The 15,479-nt window shown below is 43.0% G+C and overlaps 1 protein-coding gene across 1 annotated transcript; it reads left to right on the plus strand.

Annotated features, from left to right (window-relative positions):
* The first annotated feature begins 7,274 nt into the window (after positions 1 to 7,274).
* Positions 7,275 to 14,691, plus strand: net1 (neuroepithelial cell transforming 1). Its single transcript, XM_053414934.1, has 9 exons — positions 7,275 to 7,606; positions 10,392 to 10,499; positions 10,622 to 10,786; positions 11,266 to 11,328; positions 11,564 to 11,737; positions 11,851 to 12,108; positions 12,203 to 12,373; positions 12,645 to 12,831; positions 12,940 to 14,691. The coding sequence occupies exons 1-9, from the start codon at positions 7,514 to 7,516 to the stop codon at positions 13,365 to 13,367; spliced, it is 1,647 nt and encodes a 548-aa protein (XP_053270909.1). The 5' UTR covers positions 7,275 to 7,513; the 3' UTR covers positions 13,368 to 14,691.
* The last annotated feature ends 788 nt before the right edge of the window (positions 14,692 to 15,479 follow it).

The following is a 15,479-nucleotide window of genomic DNA, read 5'->3' on the forward strand; positions in this document are numbered from 1 at the left end:
GAGTAACAATCACATTGCAGAAAGTGAAACCAGTGTTTTGGCCAGACAGTTTACTTGATTTGCCAGAGGCCCCTGGTACTGCTTCTTATACCCCTGGTGGTCAGTTGACCCCACTTAAAAACCAGTAAATAGGATCCACACATCTCCTCCTTTTATATGTCTGATCACACTCTTTACATTACACCCGTTCAGTTTTATAAAAATCATATAATAAGTCAAAAGCGTACGTTGATGTTAACAAAACACCCACACAAATGAAAGCAATACAGCAGAAATGACATTTAAAACGGGCCTTAATATGTAAGCATGGCATATTGATAACAGGCCAGCAAAACCAAAGGAAGAAATCAGAGAAAACAACAACTGCTGGCTTCTTACAGACGGTCTCAATCGAATATAACCTAGAGCTTCAGTCTAAAGTCCTCTCCCTCTGATGCTTTGGAAGTGTTAGTCACTGTGACACACAACTTCACTTTTGAAATAAAAGGGAGGTGCCGTATGTTGTCTGCACTTCGAAATAAACAACATGTTGTGATTCAGCTATGATCTTCGGTCCCCTGGTCTGGACCCACTGAATGATGCAACTATTCATATGCAGACTTGCAAGGCCAAGTCATTATAAACAAAGTTAAATCAAATCAAAAGTAGTATGTGACTCAGAGAGTACCAGTCCCTTCAGGAAACCACATTTTTATTCACTAGATCAGGATTTTTATTTAGAATTGCACACACTTTCAGTCCTTGAACATGCCTGATTTTCTTCATCAAGGTTCATGAATTATTCTCTTAAATTAGTCTGTTTATGGTGTCGTTCAGAAACATTCGGTGATGAAAGAAACACTAAGCTGCCTCACTGAAAGACAGAGTCCATATCTGATCTCTTGCTAAAGCCGGAGGTTCTGTTTCTCCTGTTTATTCAGAGAATATCATCAACATGACAGAGTTTTTCTTTGGAAGACATCTAGATAAAACCCGTGTTTGTTTTGTAAGGTCTGCTGTTAGTTACGCAAAAGCAGGTAGCTGGATTCAGAGATCTGACAGACAACCAAACCCGGGGTGGGAAATATATCCCTCAGTATGTGTGTGGGCGTTAAATGAGCACACCTACACGTTTGTGTACATAGTCTGTCAGTGCTTTAGAACACACTTAGCTTCAGGCATGTTTCATTTGTCTTCCAGACATGGGAGAGTTCCACATGGATTGCTTGTTTATACAGAAGTGGTTCAAAGTTTTCTAGTGTTTATGTCAAATCAGAATTTTGGATTCTTGTTACTTGTTTGACATTTTTTTGTACAAAAGTCCTCTTATCCCGAGACAAGCATCAAAGAACCGTTTACAATCAAGCCGCCGCCTCCATCCATCCACGCTGGTTGTTTTGGTCCTCCACCCACAGAAGAGAGATTAGCAGAGACTTACAGCCTGGATTTCTGGAACCAGTCAGATCAGTTGCAGTGGTTTAGATAAACAAAATTCAAACTGGGTTTTTGTGTGTTTTATTTTTCTAATTGAGCTGCTTCCAGCGCAGTCAAATCCCTGCACACTCTGTGGCATATACAGAGACATCTGTTGTGGAAATCCCTTGTTAAACATATGGCTGCTGCTGGTACATTCACTGCTGCCCTTTGGCTCTCACTCCAAATGGAGCTGTTGAGTAAATTCTGAGTTACGAGGAATGGTCTGAGAAAGTGGCTCATTTACAGTTTCTCTGCACACTGTTGGATTTTTAGGGTTTTAAATAACATCTGACGCCCATTTCTTGGATTCACAGCTTCTCTGAAGTTTTTTTAAGCTACATCAGTTAGTCAAATAATTAATTCGTCCAACAAAAAATGTATTAGTAGCTATTTTAGTAATGAATAATTTCTTTCAGTCATGTTATTAAGCAGAAATGTAGAATATTTTATACATTTCTCTATCGAACTTGATGGTGAACTGAATCTTCGGATTAAGTGAAATCTGAAGACTTCACCTTGGTTAACTAATCAGTGAATTAGAAAACATGATATTTAAAAAAAAGAAATACAGGCGCTCATTTGGTTGAATGTTCAGTGGCCACAGTTCTTACTGTAAAATCTTTGGTCCTAACCTAATTTTGGACTTTAATTCGTTGGGATCATGGGCTGTATTGAAGTGAAAATCCATAGCAAACTGTTCAGAGAGACACGTGCACTAGAAAACATGGTGACAAACCCTTGACAGCAAGAAGAAGCACACTTTTGTTGTACATTGCTAAACTATATCAAAATAAAGAACCCAAGTTTAACCGACCACTTTACATGAACAGAGCCCAGGACAGAAAATAAACAGTGCATACATATACTGCACATAAAACAAGCAGGGGCAGGTGACGTGATTTGCGTCAAACGAATCCACAGGCACAGGCTTGTCAGATGTTCTCTTTGTGTCGTATTTATAAACACACTCAGACCTGTTAAAGAGGTGTGTTGATTTTATATCAGCATAGTGATACAGTGTTGTATAGGATAAAAGAAATAAAGAAAAAAATTAAGAAACTGTTAATAGAAAAAGTGAACAGATGGGAATGTGCAACATTACCCAAAGTGGCCTTATACCTCCAGAGATATTAAAGTAATATCAACCATAGTTTAAGGCTTGTGAAAAACTACCTCTGATGACAATCAAACCTATGATGCATCATATCAGACAACATTTCTCTTGAGCTCGTCACACCAGCTTCACATCATGTATTTCCATGCAGGCGGTCTAGCCCCCTCATTGGGTTGGACGATGGCTCCGCCCTGCACATGCCTCGTCCTGCCCTCAGCTCATGTCTAGGTGCCCTGATACTTCCAACACAAATTGTCACCACAATAAGATCTTCAGTGTCAGTGACGCACGTGGTGTTTAGAGTTGGATCACCTTAGTAGTAACTCGGGCCCGAATTCCCTGAAGATCTCTGTGCTTGTGTTTAGATGAAAACACTGCGGTACAAGTTAAAGGAATATACACATAGAGTTTTGGGCATTACTACAGAACGTCCCTATGTGAATTGTCCAGCTGTTGCTGTGTCACAGTCAGTGACATATGACCTGATTTTAATATGGTAAATGGTGTTCCCCTGTTTGTGTCTACAGGCTGAAGCTCTATCAGTTTATCAGATTGTTCTATCCACAAAGCATTGGTGGGGTTTCACTGAGTCTTAGTTACCTCCCTGTGTTTTCTAGCAACCAGGGCTGTTCTGGGTGTGAACACTGACAAAACAAAACGTCAAGAAGAGAAACTAAAACTGTTGAGTAATCCAAGGATGGTTCGAGAACTGTGGTTTTCATTGTTTCTGCGGGCTGTTGTAGTTTCATCACTGTCTACATCGTCTGCATATCCCCCTCTTTATTTAATTATAGACACAGAGGAGTGGAGGTATTTATAGGTCCCTGCAGATAAACCCACTCCTTTACCCTGTGGAAGAGTTTTTATTTAATTAAATTTTTTAAAGACTCCCTCTTGATAATACCTTTTATTAGTACCGTTCCCTTTGATATTCAAGTAAGAGAGAAATAACACAATAAAGGGCATGAGGGCCTGTAAACAAATGTAATCAAAACAGCATCTTACTTGGTTTGACCGAGGAACACTTTTCTATCACTTCCTCTTACAGGTAGAAAGAATGGTTTTAAACCCTTTGAGATGGATCCTGTATGTTTATGTGTGTCTGGTAAACTTGAAGCTGTGAAAGGAAATGTTGCAGCCACTGATTAGTGTTTGTGCCGCCAATAGCACTGAATAGATTTAAACCGTAACTAGCAGCTCAACATGGAAAGTCATAAGGACAGCCGGCTCTCTGTTGTCGATAACCACCACCTTCAGCTACGCCCGCAGATTTAAACCATAGGTCCCTGTGCACCAGTTAAAATAATATGTCACATTGCAGCTCTTTCAACAGTCCGTGTGTGGCCATCGTTTCTGTAAGAGGCACTTGACAGTGTGTGGATGACTAAAGACGTCACTTTCATTGCAGACAGATGAAACCAGTAGTGATACATACTCCATGTCTGAAACAGGATTTAGACAGCGCTCCCGTCAATCATCAAAAATCGGATGAGGGAATGTTATCGGTCTCTCCCTCCGGCAGACTTCCACACTCCTTGGGAACCTATTATTACAAGTAACTCTGCAAAGTTGTCCATGTCCAGTCTCACTTAGAGTTCAAATATGGGAAATGTGGATAGAGTGACAGATCTGACAGGTCAATCGTTACGACCTTGAAAGATGGAAAATTCCGTGTTGTACTCCCTGTTTTCTGATCATGCTGACTTTGATCAGCAGAGGGCGGCATTACCTCCACCGTCCCCATGTTGTTATAGTTGGTCACTACTCGGCAGACTTTCTCTGCCCAGGGTTGCCTGCTCAGTGTCTTCCCCAAAGCTGTAATTAGGATCCGTGTGTCGTGCTCTCACTGCTGCTGATGTGGATGTTAAGTTGAGCCTAGCCCCTCGGGCCTCAGAGCTAAGTCTGTTCCTGGCACGGCAAAGGTTAGACAACGGTGAAACTCCGCCGCTCACTGCATTACTCATCCTCCTTCCCCACTCTGCTCTCGCATTGTCAAGTACTTGTGCGTGCGTTTCTGTGTGTTCAGGAGTGTAAATCATGGCTGCACTCCAGCTGCAGCTCACAGTGACTAGGGGGCGAACAGGCCAGGCAGGCCTAGCCACGTTACGCTGTAGTTTTTATAGTGGCTGGGCCAGATGTACAGCTGATTCAGCGCTAGGTCTCCCCATAGTGTGACTAACAGCATGGCTGCCAGGATCTTCTCGATGTAAGGACAGACTAAACACAGACAGATTCATTTTTAATTTAATCCTCTGACTCCTCAGTCTGCATAGTTGTACACTCTGCTGTTCTTTTTCGCCCCTTTTGTGTGGCTGACACTGAAGCCACAGTATTCCACTTTGTTTTGAATCCTAATGAGTGTACTCCAGACTCCGTGTGCTGTTGGTCTGCAGCAGATGAGCTTTCCAGACCACTCAGTCAACAAACCTAAAGAACAAGGTGTCAACATCCATACACCTCGAACAGCATCTGTGTTTTGTCACCCACGCACACACACAGCACCAGCATGAGGCCTCTGTCCTTTTTCACACCTCCATGTTGACCCAGGAGGATGAACTGGAGTCATGAACGGGCTTGTCCATTTGCTCAAAACACATTCACACACATTGAGACACACATTCACCTCTCCGGCAGACCAGAGCTAACACCTCCACTTTTTTGCTGTGGATTTGTGCACCAGCTGCATGGGTGTGTATGCTTCAGGTGTGGTTTCCATCAGCCCGTCTGCTGGAGTCGTCTATGTTGTGCAAACATGCACGAAGACGAGCCAAAGGTCTGACTTCGGCTTCAATTTGGACCTTTGTGTTTACTGAAATTGCCAAACTTTCGGCCCCCCCTTATTAGGCCAATCAACAAATGGTTGTTAGTCGCACCCTACCCCCCAATATACAGGTTTCACTTGAAACATCTGTCTGAACTGTGCCCCTACTATTGATATTCTAATTGATCACCTCCCCCATTTCAGCTGAAGATACTGATAAGGACGGTTGAAAGAAAAGAGCTCTTCCCTACAGAAACTGCTTTAAATAGCTAACAAGAAATGCCAAAATAAAATGACTTTGTAATTTACTAGTTTAGAATATGTCAACCAGAACTAGTCATTTAGTTTCAAACACTGTAGCACCTGATACCAGTCGTTGTAGAAGTTGAAACAAAATAATCTCTCAATTGTGTTTGGGATGCAATGTTAGAAATACATGATGGTTTCAGTTTTAATGATTAACATTAGTCTAATAAAATCAGAAATGTTGCAGCATTGAATTTACTCTATAGCATGTGCAGTATTTTTAAATTTATAAATAGGTAATTTGATGTTATCGTGACGACAGATCACTATTGATCGTTAACTTTGCAATATTCATTCTGTCGGAGCAAAACATTGGTTTACCCTTAAACTTAAGTATAACATGTTACTAATTATTACTTACTGATGACTATTTTTTACTCTTGATGGCGTATTATAGCAAATTTCCCATCGGTGGAACTAATAAAGGATTATATTATCTCATCTAATGATCACAGTAATGTAGGGATATAAAGTCATAATTGAATCTGTGATTGAACTTCATTGACATGTTGACAGTTTCCTTAAATCAGTCTAATTCATAGATAAACTTTTCTAAAACTCTAAGTAACAAACCCTGCTGTCAACCTTACGTCTATATTGACATTTTAATATGATTGTATTCTTTATTGAATACTTATTTATATTTCCTCCCTTTTAATTATTTATTTGGCTTATCTGCCATCCAAAGTCTAACATCACTCAATTCATAGTGATTTTAAAGAAAAAGAAATTAAAACATCACAAAACATCATTGTTAGAGTATTGAATCAGCATTGGACCCATTCATGAGCCAGCTGTCACCCTGCTTCCCACTGAGAGCAGGGACTCCAGGCTGCAGTGTAGTTTCAAACACGCTACTGATAAAAAATTAGAATTACACTGATCATTACACTGAATATTTCGGGTTCAGTGTAATATTTTAACCAGTGGCTGTTCACCAAAAGCTGGGCAGATAAACCCCATAGCAGCTTTAACCCAGATCACTGTATCGTTTTGAATTGTGCTAGATAAGCTGGAAACCGAAAATATTTAGCATTTTGTCTAAATAAAGGATTTATATAATATTCTCTTATCTATATTAATATTCTTTAACTATAACCATTTCCAGGTAAGTTTGTATAAAAGTACTATTTGATATTTGCTCTTCCTCTCTCCTTAAATAATTAAATCTCAATGTTCAATTGAAGCATTAGTAGCATATATTTATTTCTAAATGTGAGGAATTATTGTCAGTACTATCACTGTCATATGTTTATCTCAAAAGCAGTATCTGGCAAAAAAGAACTACATTATTAAAAATATCAAAATGCCTACAGAACTCACTAATTCTTTGGTTGGCTTTACTGCAGGTAAGTTTCCTGAAGGAAAAAACCTGTATTATGTTAGACAAGGTTCAGTTCTTTTGCGACTTTTGTTGGACCTCATCGGAGTTTATTGTGTCAACTCTGTAATACGGAACTTTACCTCTGGTCTTAGTATTTCTCACTACTCTTCACTGAGTGGCTGGATCAACACAGCGTATAGGCAGCTTGTGCTCACTTCCAAGCAAAACCCATGCAGTCCCGCCTCATGTGCAGCCCCAGGGGCTGAGCGGAGGCTCCTCCCTGTCTGACTTTCTGGTATAAAGCCCTCTCCCCCTCAGTATACCTCAGACCAAAGTTTAGAAAGTGTGTGTGCATGTGTGTTTGAGGGGAGCTTTCAGAAAGCTTCATCCCCTGAGGAAAGAAGAAAACTACGAATAGGAGAAAAGCTTATTTATTTAAGGGTTTTTCCGCTCACACAACCCTTGATTTTCATCACCTTTTTCTCTAATGTGGATTACTTGGAGCTGACCCCGCTAGGATTAAGAAAAGGATATTGTGTTTTTACTGAAAGCTATGGTGGCTTACGATGAACTGGGTAGCTTGGTGCCTATCAAACGGACTCTGCAAACGATAGACTACCAGAACCAAGCCAACAAAGACTTAGAGGTGAGTTTCCGCAAGAAAAACGCACATGATGGTGGTGGTAGTGGCTGGTACTTCCACTTTGCTCAGCTGCTACCGGTGTCTCAGCAGAAACTGTTTGACTGGAGTTCATTTAGATGAAGTCATATATTTGTGTCATGTGTCAGAATGTGAGTAAATCAGTGCCTAGCCTTGTTTTTATCTAAGTTGGGTGTGCTGTGTGTGTTCTGAATTGCCCTGTTCCTGTAAGATGAGACTTTGAACTTTGTTCTTAGGCACTTAAAACTCTGCACGAGATACTACCTAATCTGGAAAAGTTAATCATTGGATCACATTGTACCTGAAGGAAGCTGTAAACAGTAAACGGCCTCCACCCCAGGAGGCTGCTCAGCCCTGGTGCAATACGCAGAGATCAGGTTGTGTCTGCAGACTTAAGGTTTTGCAAAGAGCAAAGCCACAGGGGGTGAAATCTCAGTCAACAAACTTGCTTCCATTTAACTTAGTCCCGTCTAGAAATACTTTTCTTTTGACCTCTGACTCTGAAGTCAGAGGTCTTTGATGTGAATTCAGCTCAGCGGCCTGAGAGCATTCCTTCAGCTATTAAAGGGACCCAGGTGTTGAAACCCAGGTGTGGCCTCTGTACTGAGAGTACTCACTTCAGCTGCTGCCTTCCCCTTTTGAGATCTGCATGGTTCCCTTTCGGAAGACGATTTGGGATGCTGTGGCTTCATTGACAGTAAACCACACGAAGGGGGAAGTCTGTGGTCAATGCATGAAAAAAGTCTTATTTTCACAGAAATTGCACAATTGACACACTTTTTAGCCTTGTGCAAGGTTTTTTTTCTCTCTCCCTGTGATGACCTCAACTCTATCATTAACGGTCAGGCTGTTCTGTTCTTAGCTCAAGCTGTGCTTTAATCACAGGGACACATCTGGGGGGGTTAAGCTCATAGCATACATTAGGTTACATCAAAGAGAAAGCACAGGATGATGTTTAGGAAGTTGCTATCTTAGATGAAGAGTTAAAGGAGCACACATGTGCATTTTCTAGAGGGTCATTGTTCCACTGATAAAAGTAACCCAAAGCAGCAGCTCAAACCCTGGCTCCATATGTTTTCTTTTTTTTAAAGTTCGCTAGACTCACTGTAATTCCTGGGTCAAACTGCCAGGAATAGCAACTTTCCCTGTCTGCACTGTTTCACTTTACAACTGATTCACAATGAGAGGTTTAGTGGTCTTTTGTTATTCTGGGGCCAGTCTCAAACAGACAGGAAGCGCATAATGGCCAACACACTTTTCCAATATTGACTTTAGGACCCCTCACCCTCCTCCACCTTTTTTCTGTTTTACTTGTTTTCTTTGTCTACAGATATTAAAAGGTCATAAACTAGAGGCAGGCAAACCTGATTTCCAAGGACGAATAAAAAAATTCTGGCCTTCCATGTATGTCAGTCAAAGCTGTCTTTTCGATGGCCCCCGCCACTAGAGGGCTTGTTGTGCTCTCTTGGGTGTCTGGCTGTTCCTATCTGATCTAATGTGGAGACCCGGGCCAGGCCACAGCACATTGGGACTCAACCGCAGCCTCACCAGCACTAAGGCTAGGCCAGAATTAAGTGTATCTGTTCCACAGCTGTGTCTGCAGGGCCTCAATGACTGCTCTGTTTCCCAGATCCGCTGAGCCAAGGCAAAATCTCATTTGGCCTGAGTCAGGAGAAGCAAGCAACTGCTGGAGTGCTGCACTCAATTTCAAAGAGCAGTGCTTCATTAGTGTGTAGTTTGTGAAAATAGTAGACTGTTCTGTGGGGAGTGCAAACTTTGGTAATGCCAATTATGGTTGTGGCTGTCTCATCCTGTCCTGTCTTTGAAGAGGCTCAGTGGGCCAGCATCATTACCTCAGATCTGCAGCACTTTGATTCCTGTAGTCTGTTGTTGTTGGCACGAGGCCAAGTACTTCTCCCCTTTCTCCCAAGCTCAGGGCTGGCTGAGGTGGGAGTGGGGGGGGTCACCTGGTCCAGGTGTAGGGCTGCTCTCACGCAAAGCTCTGTGAAGAAGCTTGTCTCGACTTGCAGCTATCAACACCGCCGTGCACCCCCTGCAACGCCACACTATGTAAACACTTGAGAAAGGACAGATTCTCTGTCTGCTTGCCCCCCCCAACCTCACACGGCTGGTCTGTTTTACTGAACAGCTCTGACAACACTGCCATTCTCTCACGTACCACTTTATCTTCCTGGGAAAGGTAGTTAAAGAGTTAGAGCAATCACTAGGCATTTATCTTACTCTGTTTGAATGATGGAAAAGCTCCATTCTCAAGTGAGACTGTAGCTGTTGTAAGACCAGATAGTAGCAGTGCGTGCGTGCGTGTGTGGGGAGGGGGGTGTTCAACAGCTGAGAGCTGGGTCTCGTGCATTCTTAGCATTCCACCAGACCCCCTTCCCCTCCAGATCAGCAGTCAGTGAGGGTCTTTGTGCTCAGTGGGCTGGTCTGGCTCAAGACACTTCACATGATGGAGCCAACAGCTGCTGGAGCTGCTTCCTCCGACTCAGTGTCTTTGTCTGTCTGCTGGTCCGCCAGTCTGTCTGGTTGCTGCTCAACCTCCACCCAAAGAAGCGTGTAAAGTCAATTATCATTATTAATGACTTGATGTGCTCTGTCACAAGGAAGTCACAAGAGAGCGAATGGGCTTACTGCTGAGGCATCGGTGATAATTTCACACTAAGCATTACTAAACAATTCATTTCTGTCATTGACGCAAGCTACGATAAAATGCCTGACTAATCTCTCCTTCCATTTTCTCTTGCTTCTGCAGGAACCCAGTAACAAGCGTGTCCGACCTCTCGGCAGGGTGACGTCGCTAGCCAACCTCATCTCTCCGGGGAAGCATGGGGCCGTCCGGCGCTTCGGCCAAACCATCCAGGTAATTCATCATGACCCTGTGCCTACGGACACCCCATTGCTGTTTTCACGTGTCTTGCCAAACAACATTGTTTCCAATTGCAACGTGCCTGACATCTGGGACACCCTCTTTTCCATCTGCAGGCCTCATTCCGAGGTGATGGCAAGTCGCCGGGTGCGCCCCAGAAGCCCTGCAGCAAGGCAGCGGCCCCCACACCGCCTAAGAGGAGGAACAGCACGCTGTGGTCAGAGACACTAGACGTCCACCAGAAGGGAACCTTGTCAACAAAAGAAATCAAGCGGCAGGAGGTGAGAATCAGCTCAAATAAAGTTAATTACAGTCGAAATGGTAGAACGTGGTTAGGAAGCCAAAGGGAAAAGTGTATTTGTAGCCAGGCAAGTATTGTAAGTCAGAAATCCAGACAGCAGTAAAATACTACCTAATTTATAAACTGGTTTCACAAATCCCTGCAGTATTTGTGTCATATAGTCTAAATGGGGTCAAAAGCAGTCCAGGAACCATTTCCCAGTCTATTTCCCAGTCCCCAGCCACTCCACCCCCCATTTGTCCTGCACATGCCAGATATCTTAGCCAACTGTCAGTCTTTGCACAGTTTTGTACACAGTGAGCAAGGAGAGGTAGAGAGCAGCCTGAGATTCAAAGTTGACCCCAGTCATTTGGCACCACTGCAGTTTTAGATTTAGTCTAATCACTGTCTTTAGCAATCATCTAACATCCTGATTCATGTGTTTTGCTAAGAAGGTGTCTTTCTTATCCTCTTCCTTAGGCCATACATGAGCTGTCTCGTGGTGAACAGGACCTGATTGAGGACCTCCAGCTCGCACGCAAGGTTTGTACTTTTAAACCTCCGAGGCATAGGGAGTACTTATAAAGCAAGCAGGTTAAATCAAAGTCTGGCAGGCATTCCACACGGCCAAGCCAGGAACTATAAAAAGACAAGACTTATTCCTCTGTCTTTCTGTTGTACCCTTAAAGCTCTTCATTGAGCTATTCATAGCATCCACCGCCTCTTAGCCTGCTGGGATATTGTTATTTGACAATTTTGGTTCTGCTCCCACCAACAGGCGTACCATGACCCAATGCTGAAGCTCTCCATTATGTCTGAGGAGGAGCTCACTCACATCTTCGGCAACCTAGATGCCTACATCCCACTGCATGAGGACCTGCTGTCCCAGCTCGCCAAAGCAACAGGGCCAGACGGAACTGTGGGCCAGATCGGACAGATTTTCATTAACTGGGTAAGTGTTTTTTCACTGAGTCATTGGTTCCTCGATGATTCTGTTGATATTCTGGTTTAAAAAAAAATAAAGCAAGCATTTAGTTAACGTTTCCCTCCCACTTTTCTCTGCAGCTGCCCAGGCTAAACGCCTACAAAGACTACTGCAGCAACCAGCTGGCAGCCAAGGCGCTGCTGGACCAGAAGAAACAGGACAGACGAGTGCAGGACTTTCTGCAGCGTTGCCTAGAGTCACCGTTCAGCAGGAAGCTGGACCTGTGGAGCTTCCTGGACATTCCACGCTCCCGCCTGGTCAAGTACCCACTGCTGCTCAAAGAGATACTGAGACACACTCCACCAGAGCATCCAGATGTCGGCAGGCTCGAGGAAGCTGTAAGTAAACATCAAAAAGGAACCAATGTTATCCTTTGACTGTTTCTTCTCAAATGTGTTGCAAGTTAATCATTTGGTTCCTCTTTGTTCTCAGATCACAATCATTCAGGGCGTTCTATCTGACATCAACATGAAGAAAGGAGAGTCTGAGTGCCAGTACTACATCGACAAGCTGGAATATCTGGACGACAGACAGAAGGACCCTCGCATCGAGCACTGCAAGAGCCTGCTGTGTCATGGGGAGCTACGTAACAAGAGCGGCACGGTGAGCAAATCAAACACACATACTTCCCCCTTGACAACCTATTGCTCATTTGGCTGCCTCTTCACACAACATCATCAACACAAGCTTCACACCCTGTATAAAGTAGTCAAGCTGTAACTGCTTACTCTGCGGACCCCCCCAACCATCTTTGATCTAACCATGCAAGCATGAGCTTTGATAACATCTTCCAGAAAACTGTGCTTGTGGTTTTGTGAAATATCACTGTTCTGGTTTTGATATTTATTCTGTTTGTTCTTGTCTGTCTTCCCAGAAGCTGCACGTGTTCCTGTTTACTGAGCTGCTGATTCTCACCCGACCCGTCACCAGGAATGAGCGCCAGTGTTTCCAGGTTTACAGACAACCGATCCCAGTACAGGACCTGGTGCTGGAGGACCTGCAGGACGGAGACGTCAGAATGGGCGGCTCCTTCAGAGGCGCTTTCAGCAACGCAGACAAAGGTAAGGCTCGTGTCCAACATTGAAGTATTTGTGGCTGCTACTGTAGCTTTGTGTCTCCTTGTTAAATATATCAAACAACTAATTTCATATTTCTCTTTTCTTTAACAGCCAAGAACATTTTCCGAGTGCGCTCTCAAGACCCGAGCCAGGCGCAGTCCCACACGCTGCAAGTCAACGACGTCTTCCACAAGCAGCAGTGGCTCAACTGCCTCCGCAGCGCCATCTCCGTCCACCGGCCCGTCAACGAGCCCACCACACCCAGCCCGCCCATGAGTGCTGCCCGCTCCAGGCGCCGCCCCTCCTCCGTTTCGGCCATCGTCCACATGGAGGAAGCAGACGAGAACTGCCTGCAGCCGACTTCTCAGTCAGCCCCCAGCTCGCCATGCACCAACACAACCCCCAGCCCCACCCCTTCATCTTGCTCCTCCTCGTCATCATCAACGTCTTCGTTGTCCCCACTTACCTCGTCACTCAAAACCAAAAAGGACAAGAAGTCTCTATGTTCTTTAGGGAAGAGAAAAGAGACCATGGTTTAATCTCCAGTTGGCAGGAGACAATGGACTCCTGGGCGGACATAGACTTTTCTGTACATATCTGTTAAATAACAGCGCAGAGAAGCGTGGGACTTGTATTTATGTGCGTGTGTGTGTATTATTACAACAGTGTTCTGTGTTACTGTCCTCTTTGGCAGCTATTTACCTCACCCCTGCTTCAAAGTGCGTCCCACAGAGAACCAGTACTCTGCAGAGACGTGCATGAATTCCAACAGCTTTAATAAGGGAAGCACAACAAGAAGCAAGCAAACATTTCACACATGAATCTGTGTGTCATGAGTGGGTTTCTTGAAGATAGAGGTGATGCATCAAATCCTGTTTACTATTAATTTGATATTTAAACATTATTTTAGACCGTTTATGGGGAGTTAATGAAAGTTTTACATTTTTATATTCTAAAATTAATTATAGTATTATTTTTTTTTTAGATATCATAAAGCAGCACTGTTTTAGCTTTTAGGTGAAGTTATTTGAAAAATTTGAGCATGTTTATGAGGCAAGAAAAGAAGAGAATCCCCAAATAGAAGAGATGTACTACACAAAGCTACAACTTTCTCTGTAAAGTCTGATTTTTTTTTTTAGATAAACGAGAGGATCTTATTTTTTTATACATTCCTTAAATGACAGATGTTTGGACCCAAACACTTTTTATTTTTTCATATACTGTAGTCAGAGGCATTAACTTAAATCCCCTAACATGTGAGATTTCATTTTCTCACTGTTAGAACAAAGACGACACTATGATTAACATAATAATCATCAGATGTTGACATCATGTCAGAGATGAGAGGAGGAGTTATCGAATTCAATTTTTAAACTGAGCCATGTTGGTTTTTAAGAAAAAGCTGACTTTTCAGAATGAACTTTTTCAGTGTAGCATCTTGCATGGAGCTGTTGGTTGTGGGCACCGCTCCCACCTGTTGAGGCAGTAATGATGTATGAACCTGTCGTGAGGGACGGGACGGGTAAACGTGTAAAGGACTTGCCAAAGAAAGTAGAGGAATGTTGACTGAAGGCAGAAAAGATGAAGTAAAGACAAGATGGTTAAAGTTATGTTTAGTAAGAAGAAAGATCTGTAAGGGCAAGATGTTTCAATCCAGTGATATCTTGCTCTGAGATGATAGAAGGTAAAACTTGAGTGGAAAAAGAAAGTAGGGGAAGAGATATGGGAAAAGAAGGTTTTCGTATGTGCACAAGATGTTGTCAATGAGATGGAACAAAAAGAAAGAAAGAAAGAAGGCATTTGTTTGCCTCAAACTGTATTTAATAAAGAACAATAAAAGTCTGTGTAAGATTTGCATCTGAACCTTTGCCTACGTGTCTTCTTCGCTCTGACTTCACCCTTTGAGAAATGCAGAGCCCGGACTGAGGGGTCAAAGGAGGTACCCATTGATGTATGACTGCTAAACTCTTAACTAAACAGTCATGGGCGCCAAGAGAAACATTTGCAATGTAAGAATTAGTCAGGATTAGCTTTTTTATATCAAACAGTGACATCCCTGCCTGGTCCCTCCAGGATTATAATAACTTATTGTTGATAAAATGTCTATTGGAGGAAAGGCCTCATGATTTCCATTAGGAAAGACTTTACACATGGTTCCTAAGAGCCTGTGAAACATTTGAACAAACAGATCTGAGCTGAAAGAGGTTCACACTTCACACTGGACTGTAGTTTGGTGATGATGCAAGAAGAATAAAGTGATTACCGGACAGAAAGTTTACTGACAGAGGCTCTTTTCAGCGAGCGAGCAGTTTAGAATCAACACATTAAGTATTTTGTCGTAGTGCAGCAGATTTTCTTTCTCTTTAATTTGTCTGCCGGGCAGAACCCAGCTCCAATCGTATTAAGTGTGTTAGTCTAAGAGCATTCTCCAAACATTGGCTCATGCTCCCCACACAGTCAGGCAACTTTAATAGAAGTTGAACGTGTACCAGGGTTACACATAGAGAAATGAATGTATCACAGCCTGTGATGCACATTAGACACCAGCGAGTGTGAACGATGGATAAAACTTCTTACCATCAAATCCACTGTACTTTATATAATTTAATGGCAGTTATAGTTGTAATTTCTGCTCCAACCTTGTCAAGGCC

This window comes from Pleuronectes platessa, chromosome 22 (genome assembly GCF_947347685.1).
Source record: "Pleuronectes platessa chromosome 22, fPlePla1.1, whole genome shotgun sequence".
Classification (NCBI taxonomy): Eukaryota; Metazoa; Chordata; class Actinopteri; order Pleuronectiformes; family Pleuronectidae; genus Pleuronectes; species Pleuronectes platessa.

What these genes read in the sequence shown, in the direction of transcription:
- net1 (XM_053414934.1), top strand. Translation starts at nt 7,514, where the DNA reads ATGGTGGCTTACGATGAACTGGGTAGCTTGGTGCCTATCAAACGGACT. An exon ending in GCTTCGGCCAAACCATCCAG is followed by an intron (nt 10,500 to 10,621) that starts GTAATTCATCAT and finishes TTCCATCTGCAG; the next exon opens with GCCTCATTCCGAGGTGATGG. An exon ending in GACAGATTTTCATTAACTGG is followed by an intron (nt 11,738 to 11,850) that starts GTAAGTGTTTTT and finishes TTTTCTCTGCAG; the next exon opens with CTGCCCAGGCTAAACGCCTA.